General features: G+C 41.4%; 1 protein-coding gene across 1 annotated transcript; it reads right to left on the reverse strand.

Moving 5' to 3' along the window:
- Window positions 1-1432: 1432 nt before the first annotated feature.
- Window positions 1433-17412, reverse strand: LOC139474518 (cornifelin homolog B-like). The gene is made up of 5 exons (XM_071257568.1): window positions 17306-17412; window positions 7050-7097; window positions 4427-4547; window positions 3430-3569; window positions 1433-1974 (listed from the first exon to the last, which is right to left on the reverse strand). The coding sequence occupies exons 2-5, from the start codon at window positions 7077-7079 to the stop codon at window positions 1870-1872; spliced, it is 396 nt and encodes a 131-aa protein (XP_071113669.1). The 5' UTR covers window positions 7080-7097; window positions 17306-17412; the 3' UTR covers window positions 1433-1869.
- Between the last annotated feature and the right edge of the window lie 1411 nt (window positions 17413-18823).

Genomic DNA, 18823 nt, shown 5'->3' on the forward strand with positions numbered 1-18823 from the left:
GACTATCGAGCTCCAAAATTTCATATTTGTATCTATCTTTGTATCGACTTTATTAGGTACAATAAACTTGCTAAAAATCTACCTGTGCGTTTCTTTTTTGTAGAGTGTATATGTACAAATGTTGTCATACTTTGAAGGATGATTGACGTGGTTTACTAAAAGTTGTTTCTGTTTCGTTTTCGAAAGAATTGTACTATAAGAATATAAGCAACGTAACACTGAATCAAGCTTGGAATGTTCTTTTATTAAAAATGAGAAACATGTTATGAAAATATATGATCATGTGATAACGAGCAAGTGCAATGATACATTGCAATCATTTTTCAAAGAGTATAATAGACGTTTTTTCCAAATATTTCACTCAAATTGAAATGACGAAATGCATACCCAATCGAGTGGGACACATATATATAATATTAGTACACGCACACGTAAAATCTTTCATTGTGCAGGATTTATTGAAAGCCTTAAACGGAGATCGGTTGTTTTTCTTCGGAACCCCCTTTTCACATTTTATTTTTTTATAAGGCGAGTTTCTCCACGCCTTGCTACACATGACGAAGAACTAAATACGATAATAAGAGGAATATACTCTATATAACACTATGTAACAATATGTACTAAACACCATGATATGCAAGTTTCATTTCTTAATATCTTACGCGTACGTAGATATAGCATACGGAATAAATAAAACAATGAAATCTAAAGTCTGCGGATATTTCGGATGATTTGGGGAAACAGCTTATCATTAATAAATACCTTTAAATATTAAGATTTTGTCCAACATAATACATTTCGCACCGAAAATATTCCCCTTTTTGATGCGCTTTGTACAAGGTTCAGAAAACGGAAACTTGAAGATCTTGGTGTTTCATACTTCCGATGGTAAAGACACACATGGAGAGAGAACGAATATTGTTCAAAAATACGTAATAGGATTAATATGGGATTAACAAGGAGAGGTTGTTGTGGTTATGTTTGTATGACATTTATACATGCACTGCATTTGCCAATTCCATCCACGTCGGAAGAAAGACCTTTGCCAAGATTGACACAGTGCCAAAGTCCAAGGGGCAATGTCTGACGAAAGGCGAAAGGTTTTTCGGTTATCTCCCTTGAATCACATCTCGGCTCAAACATTCCAAGGCACTGGGAGGTGGAAGGTCGTCCCTTGTACATGTTGTATGCCGATTGCTATTGTGCAGTCAATAGAGCTTACCCAGAACTGTATACGCTGTGGGTGCGTTGTACGGTTGCGGTAGAGGACATGATTCATACTGATCAAGTTCTTGACTACTGCCGTGGCGATTACACAGGAACAAGGAAAGCATTTCAAACCAAGCACCGACCACAATATACAGGCTGCACAATGGGTTGGTTACTTCATTTTGCTTTGGGAGTCCAAATAAGGATATCAGTGATTATTAATAAAATATATGTTTAATTGTCTATCACTCATGTCAGTTTGGAGAGGGTAGATCTACCTCTTTTAAATCCACAAAATTATAAATACTAAGAAAACCTGGTGAGCGTATATTATTTTACACCGATGGGTTTTGTGGTGTTTTCAAAGTGTTTCACTATTCAGTGTGAGTGGTCCCAGTATCATCCCAATACAAGAAAAGTATATTAAAAGTTTTAAAATGCGAAACGTGCTATTAATATCTTGGTGGCATATTTAATGGGTTAATCCACTAAATACTATAGCGCGAATGTAATTTTTTTATGATACAGATAGGAGCCGAAGATATAAAATTGCATAAGAAGCTTCGGTTATGTAGTAAGCGCGAGTTGAGGTTTAAACTCATGTCTCCACGTCGCCTTCTGTCAGGTTATCCTGGTGACGACGACGAATGTTGTCCACATTTAGTTGATCTGCCATTCCCCGGTGTGTTTCAGCTCACGTGCCACTTGACACAGCACGCAGGGACCACAGCAATATGACATACAACAGTCATTGAGAATCCCGCCCTGAAATAAAAGGGTACTCATATTATTAATGTGCCTTTTCTAATTTCGGTACATCTCGTGCCCCAAAAGAAAGCATTTTTATAAATCGAAACCTTTTTTACGGCTACAGCTAGTAAACCAGATGTTTTGGGATTTTTTAATTTATTACTATGACCCTGATTTTCACCTCGCAGTAATGTATTTTTTGTGGCGTCAATTTCTTTTGTTTTTCAACAGTCTGAAGCATAATTATTTTCTTCAAGAATTTTTGGTGACAATTCATACTTTTCGACATTAATCGAAACTGAGAGTTATTCCCCCTAGATCTATTTCATTCGAAAAATATCGCAAGTATCCGGAGAATGGCGTCTTACATCATGAATTGGAGATACAAAGTTGCGTTGGTATGTTGCAAATGTAATTCCAACAGTTGGGCAATTCGAGGGGGAAACAGTACTGTACTGTACTTTACATATCAACGGGAAACATTGAAAATAAAGGAATGGGTCCCAGCCAACCAGAACACGACATTCCTGTGTAAGGTAAGCTAACTCAAATGTACCCTAACACAAATGGGAATCCATAGCTGAACTTTATAGATTAGCAATGCACTTTTGAAACTACCCGTGAAGATCCAGGAAAGAATAGGTTTTCAGCTACCCATTAGTTTTAACCTTACAAAAACTGAAATGCAAAGTTGTACTCTATAGCTAAGCAATGTACTCTTGATGTGCATTTTTACCGCAGAATCTACACAATATCCGCCCCGAACTTGGACAAAAACTGTTGACAAATAATATACTACAGTTATGTCATCTTTGCAGTACCGACGACAATGGTTTTTTTCACCGATCCAGTCTTTAAACTCTTTAAAAGGTCATGTTGCCCAAATTAAGTCCAGAGTGAAGATGAATGGCGTTAATATGGGCCTTGTGTAAAACAGTAAATTATGCTGTACTAACTTTGGGATCTTTACATACAACATGAGTATGACATTTTAAAATATATTGTAAATATTATTAAAATGTCGACCCCATTAAGAACTGTCAATTTCATATAGGGGTTGCAGGTCGAAGCTAGTACATAAAAAGAGCCTCGGACTACTAACAACTCAAAAAGGTTTGAGGGGGAAAAGTGAGTGAGTTGGGTTTAACGCCGCTTTTAACAGTATTCCAGTTATATCACGGCGTGTCAGCTTAATGTGGGAGGAAAGCCCGAAGTGATGCAGGTCTCAGACGTTTACCACTTCGGTGAAACCCACGAGCACGGGCATGGTTCTGACAAACCTAGAAACATAATCGGGGCGAACCGGGATTCGAACCCACAATCATAGGTTTCTGGCGTGCCCAAGGGAGTCAACTCTGCACAGCGAATCGCGGCGCCTCAGACGACTGGGCCACCCGTGCCCCCTTGAGGGGGAAAAGACCCGGGAAAGGGGCATAGAAAAGAAAACAGTGAAGGTGATATTTTGCTCACCTCGATATGGTGTCTCTCCCGCATGGTTGCCCTCATGGTGATGATAGCACCGGGCACACAGATCGGGACGCAGCAGTGTTCCCCCATCTTCATGGCCACTTGGCACTCCAGGCACAAACCGCAGAACGTCCCGCAGAGACCTACAATCACCACACAGTCAGTTCATATGGCGTGCTGATACATCTCTTATCCGGCGTTACTTTAGATGTACTCCACTTGACAGCGCAAAAACCTCATCGTTACCACATATGTGCTCCACTAGATAGCACATGATCTACACAGTTACCACATATGTGCTCCACTAGATAGCACATGATCTACACAGTTACCCCATATGTGCTCCACTAGATAGCACATGATCTACACAGTTACCCCATATGTGCTCCACTAGATAGCACATGATCTACACAGTTACCCCATATGTGCTCCACTAGATAGCACATGATCTACACAGTTACCCCATATGTGCTCCACTAGATAGCACATGATCTACACAGTTACCCCATATGTGCTCCACTAGATAGCACATGATCTACACAGTTACCCCATATGTGCTCCACTAGATAGCACATGATCTACACAGTTACCCCATATGTGCTCCACTAGATAGCACATGATCTACACAGTTACCCCATATGTGCTCCACTAGATAGCACATGATCTACACAGTTACCCCATATGTGCTCCACTAGACACTGCATAGCCCACGTGTAAACTATCGTAATTACCCCATATGTATTCGACTACACAGCGCATAGCCCACGTGTAAACTATCGTAATTGCCCCATATGTATTCATCTAGACAGTGAATGGCCCAAGTGTAAACTATCGTCATTACCCCATATGTATTGATCTAGACAGTGAATGGCCCACGTGTAAACTTTCGTAATTGCCCCATATGTATTCATCTAGACAGCGCAGGACCCACGTGTAACCTCTATTAACTGTTCAAACGGACAAAGCATAAGCTGTAGCATAGAGACAGTGTACCACCTACATGTAGTTATGTCGTCAAAGCAGGCGAAAAGTCCAGATGACCAGTCTCTGGTTTGTTTCACCTGTGACGTGGTGGTCATTACCACGGTGGTGTGGCCGCTGGTGTGGCCATGGACGTACGGCTGAAATAAACCAACACATATATAAACTGTGCCTCCTCCAGACCCGTCAAAGTGTCACAGACCGGTCAAAGTGTCACAGACCCGTCAATATGTCACAGACCCTTCAATGTGTCACAGACCCGTCAAAGTGTCACAGACCCTTCAATGTGTCACAGACCCTTCAAAGTGTCACAGACCCGTCAAAGTGTCACAGACCCGTCAATGTGTCACAGACCCGTCAAAGTGTCACAGACCCGTCAATGTGTCACAGACCCGTCAAAATGTCACAGACCAGTCAAAGTGTCACAGGCCCGTCAATGTGTCACAGACCAGTCAAAGTGTCACAGACCCGTCAATGTGTCACAGACCCGTCAAAGTGTCACGGACCCGTCAAAGTGTCACGGACCCGTCAAAGTGTCACAGACCAGTCAAAGTGTCACAGACCCGTCATAATGTCACAGACCCGTCAAAGTGTCACAGACCGGTCAAAGTGTCACGGACCCGTCATTGTGTCACAGACCCGTCAATGTGTCACAGACCCGTCAAAGTGTCACGGACCCGTCAAAGTGTCACGGACCCGTCAAAGTGTCACAGACCAGTCAAAGTGTCACAGACCCGTCATAATGTCACAGACCCGTCAAAGTGTCACAGACCGGTCAAAGTGTCACGGACCCGTCATTGTGTCACAGACCCGTCAATGTGTCACAGACCCGTCAAAGGGTCACGGACCAGTCAAAGTGTTACGGACCAGTCAAAGGGTCACAGACCCGCCAATGTGTCAGACCAGTCAAAGTGTCACAGACCCGTCAATGTGTCACAGACCCGTCAAAGTGTCACAGACCTGTCAAAGTGTCACAGACCAGTCAAAGTGTCACAGACCAGTCAAAGTGTCACAGACCCGTCAAAGTTTCACAGATCCGTCAAACTGTCACAGACCCGTCAAAGTGTCACAGACCAGTCAAAATGCCACAGACCAGTCAAAGTGTCACATACCCGTCAAAGTGTCACAGACCAGTCAAAGTGTCACAGACCCGTCAAAGTGTCTCAGACCCGTCAATGTGTCACAGACCCGTCAAAGTGTCTCAGACCCGTCAAAGTGTCTCAGACCCGTCAATGTGTCACAGACCCGTCAAAGTGTCACAGACCCGTTTATGTGTCACAGGCCCGTCAAAGTGTCACAGACCCGTCAAAGTGTCACAGACCAGTCAAAATGTCACGGACCAGTCAAAGTGTCACAGACCTGTCAAAGTGCCACAGACCAGTCAAAGTGTCACAGACCCGTCAAAGTGTCACAGACCCGCCAATGTGTCACAGACCCGTCAAAGTGTCACAGACCTGTCAAAGTGCCACAGACCAGTCAAAGTGTCACAGACCAGTCAAAGTGTCACAGACCAGTCAAAGTGTCACAGACCCGTCAAACTGTCACAGACCCGCCAATGTGTCACAGACCCGTCAATGTGTCACAGACCTGCCAATGTGTCACAGACCCGCCAATGTGTCACAGACCCTTCAAAGTGTCACAGACCCGCCAATGTGTCACAGACCCGCCAAAGTGTCACAGACCCGTCAAAGTGTCGCATGTACTCAAGTCCGCACGGCCTAATATACAGCCATGGTGATGATGTATTTCTGCATCCTGTACTACATTTCTGTGTACATGGGTTTTACAATATGTCACCGTGGCAGTGACGTGAATGTCCCGCATCACCTGTGTGTGACCCTGCCTAAATAGCTTGGAAACAGCGTGTTTGAGCTGAAACCACAACAACGTACGTGTTGTTTTGCACAGAAAGTCTAAGAGAAGAGAGATGCCTGTCTCTCTGCTCGTGTACACTCCGGATGTATCGAACTCCTTGGAGCAACGTATAGCATATACATTATTCGTTACATAATCATCAGTCGTTTAAACATGACCTGTAATTTTGTGATATCCGACTATTACTGATATCCGACTATTCATGACATCCATAATTTAGGGATATCCGACTGATCATGGTATCCAGATATTCCCCATATCCAACTCTCTGGTATCTGACTATTCGTGATATTCAACTATTCGTGACATCCGACTATTCGCATATCCAACTGTTCTTGATATTCGACTTTCTCTGATTTTCGAATGTTCGTGACGTCGTGATATCTGATGTTAAATAGTTTTCTAAAATTCAGTGAAAACCTTCTGTGATAACTTGGTTAAAAGGGTATTCGGACATTAGTAAAAGGTACAATTTTGCATTACACAACATGTTAAAGTAATATATAATTTAAGAATATTACGACTTTAAACAAACTTCAAAATACGACCAACGTATGCTTAATATTCTGTTAGAATGCCATGGCCGCATAGTAATATTTAACATTGCCCGAGAAACCCCTCTTCATGTTTGCTTATCCTTTCTTTGTGCATGTAAATCCTGTATTGGGTTATCATGCCTGTCTGGGTACAAACGGGGACAGCCATCCGGCCTCTGCCATCAGGTCAACCCCCCCACCCTCATCCGGCCCGACTCGTGTGTGACTCACCTGGGCTGTCACTGGGTATCCTTGCGACATGGTCACGTTGGTTCAAAACTGAAATGATCAAAAGTAAAAAAGAATGATACACTCAGTGTCGTCTGAATTGTTCTAATTAATTATCTGAACAGAAATAGACGTAGAGAACATAGTTACCGTATATTCTCCATTAAGGTCGGATAATAAGAGCCGGTTTCTAACAAGGGTTATAAGTTCTCCATTAAACTACTTATTGTTGACTTGTTTCGGACCGGATACTGGACAAACGGGAAAATTGTACAGATAATTTGTATCTTAGTTTCGGCACTGGCTATGGTTGATTAGCCATAATCATTTTAACATAATATAAGTAATATAAACATTAACATGGCACTACTAATACTAATGGTATTGGAATATTGATGATACTTATAATACCAGATCGGGTTCAAATGATTTTGATAGAGAACTTCAAGGCACTTTACATTCCCACGAGAGTGGGGAAGGGGGAGTCACGCCGTAATATTCCCTCGGGTTGAGAGGGGGCGGCAATTTCAATTATTCCAGTAATTCAGTGAGACGTGACAAAGATTCAGCCTTGAAAGTAATTATTGCAATACTAAAGTGTACACGAGTATCGTGACCTCTTAGCAGATTTGTACGGACGCCTTTCAGGGCCATTTGTTTTGTTATGTTGAAATTTCAAGATACTAACTTGAAATTACAAGATACATACTAAGTTGAAATTTTAAGATGATGATCTTGAAATTTCAAGATAATGAGATGAAAGTTCAAGTTGATATCTTGAAATTTCAGCTTATATATCTTGAAATTTAAACATGGCGTACTGAAATTTCAACTTAGCATCTTGAAGTTTCAACTGAGTACGTACTCTGAAATTTCAACTAAGTATCTTGAAATTCCAAGAAAAAATATTGAAATACAAATGGCCCTAAAAGGCTTCCGTAGATTTGAGTTAGTTGGGCTTTACGCCGCTTTTAACATTACTATCTCCTTCAAGTCGTTTCCTTTAAAACTCTGAAAATTTTGTTTGACGCAAACTTGGTTTAACTTTGAAGCAGAATATATGCCATGCTGTTGAGGCAGGGAATATGAACGCGGGCTTTCACACACTTATAGCATGCGCTACACGTCCGGGGCAGTGCTTGTTTCCTGTGGAAATTGTTAGGCCAAACTAAATCTGCGTTTTTCATGTTTGTTTGCTTACGCCGCACTGAGCAATATTCAAGCTATATGACGGCGGTCTGTCAATATTCGAGTCTGAACCAGACAATCCAGTGATTGAGCATCATGAGCATCGATCTACGCAGTTCGGATAGGGTGACATGCATCAACCAAGTCAGCGATCCTGACCACCCGATCCGTTAGTCTCCTCTTACACCAAGCATTGGGTCTGTCCTCATAGGCGATATAAGGTGTAGGCCAGATGAGTGCAAGCCAGCATGTGTTGCTTTAGATCAATTCTAGACCCGATCTTCTCAGGTCGTCCCGCTGAGTCATCGCACATGACTTACACATGAATAACTAATAACATGGGTAACTTGTCAACATAAACCTTTAATAAACCTATATCTAAATCAATTAAGCAAATCATATGACCTGTATATACCTAGTGACTTAATATCCGTTACCTGAGACACAATGACTTATTTTGGCCTAAGTTTTGACACTAAAATTATACTCCACAAGGGGCTGAGTAAAATCGGTATTATGAGTATCGTTAATACGCCCGTATCGTGAGAAGTATCATTATTAGAACTATTATTAGTATTATAAGTAGTGTTAGTATTACAAGTAGTAATCACAAGTATAATTAATATTACAAGTATTATTTGTACCATGAGTATTACTGGTATTATAACTATCATAAGTATTACAATCAGCATTAGTAATATTTTTATTATGGTAATGCTTATGTTAATGCGTTTAACAACAAACAAACAAACTCTCTTATTCCTTTTTCATCCCACGCGAGCTGGTCTATCATGTTTAGACTGGCGCATTACTCTCTTTCATGACACTGTAGACGGAACGAACTGGAGACGAAAGTGAACGCCCCCTCCATTAACCTCTTGGGGTACTTATCAGGATAGAGCATGACAATCCCTTACACTCTAATGGAGATGCCAGTCATGCGTCGCTATCGATCAGTCTGTAGTTTCAACACTGATCTTGTCAAATGAGCTGAATGGGCGGACAAGTGGCTGGTTAGGTTTAATCCAAAGAAAACTAAGTTTATGCTGTTTGGTCATAACAATATTTGTCCAGCACTCGATCTTGTTTACGATCACGATCAGTTATCGTGTAACTTCTCACAAACACCTTGATGTAACTGTCTGATAATACAAAGGGCAAACCATGTAACCTCAATTAAAAGAAAGGTTCCAAAATGGTTTATCCATGACATGATTAAAATATGTTCTCCAAAAAATGTTTAATCAAACGTGTATGTAATGCAGTATGTTAGGCCTATTTTAGAATATCTGGGACAGCAGGTATTTGTGGAACACGCTGCATACTGAAATAAAGGACACTATGCATTATGATATAATTAAAATTGCGATAATCCAAGTTCCTGGAAATGTGATGCAGTTCTACTTGCAGGGTAGCAGAAAGTATATATCCTTCAAACAAGGCTACAGCATTCGTATAGCACGCTGACATCGGATCTATTTCGTGTACATCTGAGTGACACTTATCATGTGATTGGAGTTCAGAAAGTGAACATGGCTCTCATTATCTTCTGGAATGGGGGGGGGGGGGGGGGGGGGGGGGGCGTCGTGAAGCCTAGTGGTTAAAGCGTTCGCTCGTCACGCCGAAGATCCGGGTTCGATTTTCGACATGGGTACAATGTGTGAAGCCCATTTCTGGTTCCCTCGCCGTGATATTGCTGGAATATTGCTAAAAGCGGCGTAAAACCATACTCACTGTCTCACTACTTGAATGCCCCAGGTATTCACATTCCGGGAACTGTCGTTATAATTATCAGCAGCACAGCATTGCGCAACAATGATAATGAGGGCAAATGGTGTACCGTAGACGCAAATTTACCATTACACGGACGGCTCTTAAGGCTGTATAAACACGGATATCCTTTTAAACGGAATCCACCGCTAGAATGTCTTCACTTTATGAGGCGATCAACCTCAGATAAAGGCTACGAAGCATGATTTCAACATCACTTAAGGTATTTAGGTCAGGACACGGCTGTGTGGTTGTTATACATGTTCCGTTATTGTTACATTAACAGTGATGACCCTAAAAATGTATTATTTTAAATGAAAGGTTAAATCATTCACTCCACCCTGAATGAACTCAATTATGACGTGAAAGCGATATTCCTACCTCACAGCCGTGAAGTATTTTCAGTGAGAGCACTTTAACACCCATGGCAGCGTAGAGAATATATACCTCCATCGTTTATCGGCCCGTCATGTTAGTTCTAACTACAAACATATCGCATTAGATATATCTGTGATTATACAGTTATACATACGCACGCACACACACACACACACACACACACACACGCACGCACGCACGCACGCACGCATGCACACACATGCACACAACACATCATGATCATATATTATGGATTATATAAAATTATTATAATACAATTTATATTATGGATTTCTACATAGATTGCTATTAGATGTATACGGCTCCAAATCAATAAATAATAAAGCTTGTCAAAAGCTGTCCAAATAATACTTGTAACCTAAGAATGTCCTACTGACGTGATCAATAGCAGACCCTAGCTATATGTACATCTATGTGGTATTGGGGATTCTTCTGTCGTGCAGGGCCCTGAACAAAGGTAGACATTTTGTATTCCGCTACCACCGAGGTGTGACGCCATTGTACCTTCAGTGGGAATGTGATAGGAGATTTGTGTCCGGTAAATGTTTAGCCGTAGCATTATAGTAGACGTGGCGGGTTCGATGCTAGTCGTTCAAACAGCACTCCGTGTTCACATGTCTGTTAATTCGAATTATATTTGTGATCGTTAATGATTACAATACACACACCATAACTACTATACACACAACACACACACAACAAAACAGTCACACACAAACACCACACACACGCACATTACACACATAAAACAAACAAAACAACAGCCTTTAGACAAAATAAGGCGCTCCTTATGCTCAAGCAGATTGTTTACACTGTAATACTTCGCCGAGCATGACAGGCACTCAAAGCACATAAGCACGGGAACTTCTTAAGCTAACATGAGGTTGCGACACCTAAATAAAAATAAAAAAGCTTTTACAAGGCTTTCGTTCTACACAGCACGCCACCATTATGACGATGTGCGGATTAGAACGAAGCTTTGCAAAGCTTTCTTAGTTTTCTTCAGGGGTCCCCACCCACCTTTATGACGTCAGGCGACTAACGGGATCGGGTGGTCAGGTTCACTGACTTTCCAGACTCGAGTATTTACAGACCGCCGTCATATAGTAGGAATATTGCTGAGTGCGGCGTAAACAACAAACAAACAAAAAACATCATGACGTCATATCGCTCATGATATCTATCACTGGATTGTCTGGTTCAGACTCGATTACTGACAAACTGCCGTCATATGGCTAGAATATTTTGCAGCGTAAACAACAAACATTGTGACGCAAAACATATGACGTCACAGTCGTATACAGAAAAGCGCCAAATTCCAAGCTCATTGTTGTCCCAAACCTTAAAATATATTCTCTGTGTAAACTTCTGTCGTGTTTTCTGAACGAAATGTATTGCTACACATCCTTTGAATATTGTAGTAACAGCAACTTTGCATTTTGTAACATTTATTGTAGATATAATTATTTAAATATGCCTACCGACAATGACTGAAAAATGTACTATTCTATGAAAATTAGCTTCCGCGGTGATGCGGCCGTCAAATCGGTTGTTTCAATCAGAGGGATTTATTGTGATTTGACAACCTCTGATTTACCAAACAGAATCTTGTAATTTTCAAATTCATGGTAGAATTCACCTTTCACATGTATTCAATAAAATTAAATAACATCCCCAATTTCTCAAAGCCGCCACCCCCTCCCACACAGTGTTTGGTAGTTCATGTTCACCGTTTATACCCGAATAACTCGAAGCCCATTACTTTAAAACGAGGTAAAACTATCTATCTAGTTGACAACGACCCACGCGAATTCCTCCCGAAGAATGTAAATACCGCTCCAGGTCCCGAAGAACAGGACAAAGAGTCAATAGACGGCCCCAGGCCGTCACGCCAGGCTACCTATATATGCTGCAAGGTCTGCTAAGCATGCGATTCTTGCAGGAATATCCCTTTGTTAATATTCACGAAAGACCAGAATGCTTGAACATACTCTGGGTCGGGTACGCAAGCAGAATATCAGGTTTACAGAAAGCAGTCAATGGAAACGTTTTGTTCTTCCTCAAAGCGTCAAGTCGTGTCTGCTTTTCATTGTTCTCGAAATAACCTTCAGTCGTCCAACGTGTTCCGCAAGGCTTTTGATGCTTTTCCACATAAAATATGTTGTAAATGTTAGATATATGTTTGCTTGTGCTCAAAATAGAAACACCTCTGATATCAATGGTTAATGCGGGTGAAGAATGTTGAATGCTGACACTGGCGGTCTAACCTTACAGAAGCTCAAAGGATTTCAAAGGTCTGTTTGGAAAAAAAAACATATCCTGTCCGAAGGACCCTACCCCACAGTCCATCACAGCTGTGTACCCCCACTACATAGACCTTCAGGTATTGACACTGAAACCTCAAGCTTCTGCCTATTCCGAACGAAAAGGTATTTTCCCATTCACCCAATGCCCTCAAACTCGATAATTGTACTGCGACCCATGTCAACAGTTATACGCACCGCTAGGATCTAGGACACAGTGAGTGAGTATCGTTTTACGCCACTTTTAGCAATATTCCAAAAATTATCACGTCGGGGAACACCAGAAATGGGCTTCACACATTGTATCCATGAGGGGAATCGAACCCGGGTCTTCGGCGTGACGAGCGAACGCTTTAACCACTAGGCTACCCCACTCCCATCAAGGAAACAAAGGTACGGCCCCTCCTTCTCCGTGTGCATACCGGGGGATGGGGAATCCTATAGTGGTTCAAGCGTTCATTGACCATTCCGGGGACACTGGTTCGATTCCACATGTGTGAACGAAAATGTTTCGTTGTATATGGAAATCTGTTAGGGACATTGCCGTGAGATCGTATTCGCTTTCTCGCATTCTGTACATTTTTACTGTTTATCAAGGTCCCATCAGAATCCCACTGTTACAGGACTGGAAAAACCCAATGTGCAAAACACACATCGTACGTTCTTAAATGACTGATGGCGAGATGCAAAGACCCACCTAATATCTAATTCACAAAAATAGTTCCTTACTTTGTCACGTGACTCTTTCCACTTTCCTCAAGAAGACAACACATATACAGTAAACTACAGTTATAACGAACACGCTTATAACGAACTGACGGATATCACGAACTTACTTTTTTGGTCCCGACTATTTGCTGTAGTTATACTGTATATATGCTTATAACGAACTACGGTTATAACGAACTAAAGTTAGTAGTCCCTTTGAGTTCGTTATAACCGTACTTAACTGTAATTCGGTTTTGAATATGAAAGTTATGAAACAAGTATTCAGTGAAGATAACAGCATGTTAGCCAAGCGGTTAATGCCAACCCGACCTCTTTCTTGTCGGCGGATGTACAATGGAGAGACTTTCTAAATGTGATGTCACGGAAATTGAAGGTTATAACTGTGTAATGGCGTTTCACTGGAGCGCCGCCCCGCGGTATTTATTTAAAGGAAATGCAGCGGTTGTGGGAAACAGAGCTTTGGTCGCCGCTGGGAAGGTTTTATTTTGAACAGATGAGTTAAGTTCATGCATATATTAGGATATACACGGTATGAAGCTAATTACCGAGGGTAACCAAAGGCTGGCATATACATGTATATTCAATGTATACCACATCTGTCGCTATGCTTCCGTCAACAGATCGCGAATAGGTAAGAGTGAGTGAGTAAGGTTTTACGCCTTTCAGTAATATCATGGCGGGGGACACCAGAAATGGGCTTCAAAAGTTGTACTCATTTGTGGAAACGAACCCCGGTTTTCTGCGCAACGAGGGCGTTTGAACCACTGGATAGGAAAGAAAACCAATCGTGTTATCCAGCTATGCATTGGTTCAACAACTTAGGGTCTTACCGTGGAGATATGCACGATATATAATGTCTTCTATATAGCATGACTATACGATTTGATATTTGGAAAATAGCGATAGTAATTATAACCGAGAAAGTAGGTATTGTTTGAAAATGTAGAATATCTCAGTGAGATTATTTGAAACATATCAAACTGATGCATTCTGTATACAGAATTATGTAGATGGTAGTTCCCCGAATTCGTTATAAAGTTGTACATGCATATATTCTGTCGACTAAAAGATGTAACTAACTCATACATTTGTCTCCAAGTCTGTTGTCAATAATACTGTTTGCATGAATTGTCAACCACTGGATTGTCTGGTCCACACTCGATAATTAAGAGACCGCCGTCATATAGCAGGAATATTGCTGTTTGTGGCGTTAAACAACAAACAAACAAACAAACAAAAGCATGAATTGATCTATGGATCAGCCACTAGTTTTGTTAAAGAAAGGACCAAGTATGCCCCCGGAGCGTATTTCCAAGTCTTTAGTCAGTGACATATCTTTTAATAAAAACGCTCTTCACAGCAGCAATAACACCGCCGGTAATGGCGTTTTGAGGTCAAGGACAAAACGCGTCCGATATATCAGATGTCCCACCTTTTACCACTGTTGTTCATGGGTAAAATGACACTGGAAGGTGCCTTATCATAGTCATATCTGACAAGGACTCACCGCACCGCTGGAGATTCATTCCAGCAGGATGATATCACCGACAGGACAATGTCTAAAGTAATTTTACGCCTCAATCGATATTAAGGTAGGGTGGGCTAGTCTGTCGTACAGACCCTGAAACAAATATATCCAATACAGCCCATGCAAGTCTATAATGTTTGGCAAGTCTAGATTACTGCAGTATCTGAAAATGAAGAAAGTCTCTGGGCTCCTTTTTATTATATTTTATACCTATAATTTAATATATGTTCATTTCACATGTTAGGCTAGGGGTGGGGGTCTACCGCATATTTTCTGCTTGTGACATATTGATCACGGGTGCTAAGAATAGGCGAGAAGCCATTCCTTGGTGTAACGGAGGCCTCTCTGCTTCCCAGCAAGACAGAGCCATCTATACATAAAAGCTAACGTCTCTATGAGAAAATATATATATCTCATCGGTGAGGACAATCGACTAAAGAATTTCATCTTCTTTTACATTCATGAAATGCGAGTTAAGATGGTGGTTCCTTTATCAAGAACACGGGCACTTGTAATTCGTCAGTCAAGCAAGACGTCATGCTGTATGCAGCTTCCCAAAGCCATTGGAATTCACACAAACACTTACCGAGTAGCCAGGCTATGTCTATCTCGAAGTCATCACACCTGCATCTGGCCATGTTATTTCTATCTCGAAGGCATCAGCGTTATCTAACCATGTTATTTCTAACACGAAGTCACCACACTTGCATCTGACTATAGTGCTAATATCTCGAAGTCAACACACCTAAATCTAACTATGGTGCTTCTACCTCGAAGTCAACACACCAGCATCTAACTATGGTGCTTCTATCTCGAAGTCAACACACCTGAATCTAACTATGGTGCTTCTACCTCGAAGTCACCACACCTGCATCTAACTATGGTGCTAATATCTCGAAGTCACCACACCTGCATCTAACTATGGTGCTTCTATCTCGAAGTCACCACACCTGCATCTAACTATGGTGCTTCTACCTCGAAGTCACCACACCTGCATCTAACTATGGTGCTAATATCTCGAAGTCACCACACCTGCATCTAACTATGGTGCTTCTATCTCGAAGTAAACACACCTGCATCTAACTATGGTGCTAATATCTCGACGTCACCACACCTGCATCTAACTATGGTGCTAATATCTCGAAGTCAACACACCTGCATCTAAATATGGTGCTTCTACCGCGAAGTCAACACACCTGAACTCACAGTGACAATATTATTAGTCCACCGATGTATTGATCAATAAATAACCTTCACCAAGCCACAGTGACTACGGTTCGTTCCAAATGAGGTCATCGAAATATGACAGCCAGCATAACAATCCCACATCGATTTCATGAAATACAGCCACGTATAAGGCTAAAACCCATATCACAAGGGAATGCACAGACTTCGCAGCAACCCTCAGGTCTTTTAATTCCTAGAGTCGAAAAGGACGCAACATAAAAATGAGATAAGAATATATTTGTGATATTATATGCACTGGGATCTGTGAAGAGAGACTACGCACTTATACAGCCCGTTATAACGCGTTCGATCGAATGACAAGATTTTAGTGACAGACGGTGGACAGTCGAAAGGTTTCATACTAAACTATCCTCCAAGGACAACTGGAGGGGTGTGTGTGTGTTGGGGGGGGGGGGGGGGGGGGGGGGGTAGGAGCGTAAGAGTGAGGGGTAGGGGTAAATATGTCAATAAAACTAACAATTAAGTGGTAATCGCTTCGCCAACAAACGCAAAATGTTTAGCGGTGTTTCAACTGGTATAATAAGTGCAGCCCCTTCCCTTCCAGCAGGCTGTATCCGTACAGGCGCTGACGCATGTAACTATGGTTATCCCCTCATCTCGAAGTCACAAGACGGTTTAGACTGGCTTTCCACGTTACCCCCTAATTACGTTACTCCCTACACTGTAACCCCCTTCATTGCAGTAAGAGTCTTTTAGGTTGAGACTTCAGAATTTAGGACTTGCTGTTTAAGTTTCCAGTCATAAAGAGATGACATACTACAGAGCAAAAGCGCCTTTACACAATCACAAACATGTTACCGACATAAATCAAACATTTAGCCTTCTGTGCTGACCAATTCTATTCTAGTTGTGGTGAACCAAAATAATTAACTTCTAATTATGTTCCAAACATTACATGCCGTGGCTAGGATATGTAGTTTCCACAGAGAGAACAGCGAAAAAACATTCGATTCGTTTGGCGAAGGGTTTCTCCTAAAAACAGGACCCAAACAAATTTCTAGCGTTAAAACACGTTATTAGGAAACGTAAATACCGATTTTCTCTTTTACAGTCTTAATTTTCTATTACGGACAAGACAAAATGCGAGTACTTACTCGAAGGTGGGAAATAGGTCCGCCCGTCAACGTTCCGGCAACTCAAGTGTCTGACTATTCAGCATGCATGCGTTACCGAACTGTATGTATAAATCGCGCGGCGCGATGTATGCGTTGGTGTCAATAATGCTGGGTTTTGTGTACCCGTGCATAGATTCTTGTGTCGTCGTGTGCATTGAAATGTCAGCATTGTGTTGCGGGACCCAGGGCCAGCAAGTCCCATACTTTGACAAAGACTTACGACTGTGTGGGCGTTAAGATCATTCCTTATTTCACCTTAAAATTAAAACACTAGCTTCTGATTGGTCAAGGAGCGGGCTATTATTTTCCGCTCATGTACTCTGCTGAGAAATCATTTGGAACACACCTAAGGTAACTTGCTTATTTCGCACAAGTATCGTTGAGTTGAATTGAACCGATGTTTATTTGAATGCGTCGGGTAAAGGGATATAACTCGATTCGTTTGCGTCGTCCGCTAGGTGTCAAAATGGCTGAATCAATGCCTTTTTTACAGTGAATATTAGGACATATATTCCGGGTCTGTATGATTTGTGTTTGTTTGTTTGTTGTTTAACGCCGCACTATTCAACTATTTAAGCAATATTCCAGCTATACGACATGACCGACCAATCGGATTAACCGGATTAACGCTTGAAAAGGTAAGAATTCATGGCTAACCTTTGCCCAAAGCAAGCTAACCCTAAGGACTCCAAAGGGGTGTTTAATCGTAAAGTGAGTGAGTGAGTTAAAATTTAACGTCACATCGGCAATATTCCAGCCATAGCGTGACAGGATAAAGTCAAACATTTGATTACAAAGAAATTCCAATTTGTAAAATACCTGTCGCCAAAGGACATTACAATAACTAGAATATCACAGATTTTAGTTAAAACTAGTTTGAGAGTATATAAAAGAATAAACTACAATTCAACAACACAATATAAAAACAGGTTATAGATCGCCAGCAACCAAAGTTAGGCCACCACACTACGGACCGAGGGGACTTACGATGTTTTTGCTACCTGAACGGCTCCCCAGCAGGATTTATACCATCCCTTCAATCAATCAATCTGTTTATTCGGTAATAAGGCCTCAGGCCACGTACATATATATACAAATATGTTTCACATCAAGTGCTGCATGAAATAATATTTACAGGTAAGAAGAACGAAGACAGAGAGCATCTTTAACATAATTGGCTAAGTTTTCAAGGCGGTTTACATCAGAAGAGTTTAACATTCTAACCAGTGTGTCTTTACGATTATTACCAGTAATGAAGTCTAGATATGGGAAATATTTTGAGCGAATATCTTCATAAATAGGGCAAACAAGAATGAAATGAATTTCATTTTCAACTGCCCTTAACTTGCACAATGGACAAAACCGGAGTGTCTTATCGATGCCATCCCTCCTTCCTGTGTTATGCATAATTCCCAGTTCTCCAATACGTAAAAGGGTAAGCATACGTCGCTTTTCTTTTGATAATACATTTAATAGATACGGTTCAAGTGATAATGA

The sequence above is a fragment of the Haliotis cracherodii genome, unplaced genomic scaffold (genome assembly GCF_022045235.1).
Source record: "Haliotis cracherodii isolate W230 unplaced genomic scaffold, xgHalCrac1.p SCAF_3, whole genome shotgun sequence".
Classification (NCBI taxonomy): Eukaryota; Metazoa; Mollusca; class Gastropoda; order Lepetellida; family Haliotidae; genus Haliotis; species Haliotis cracherodii.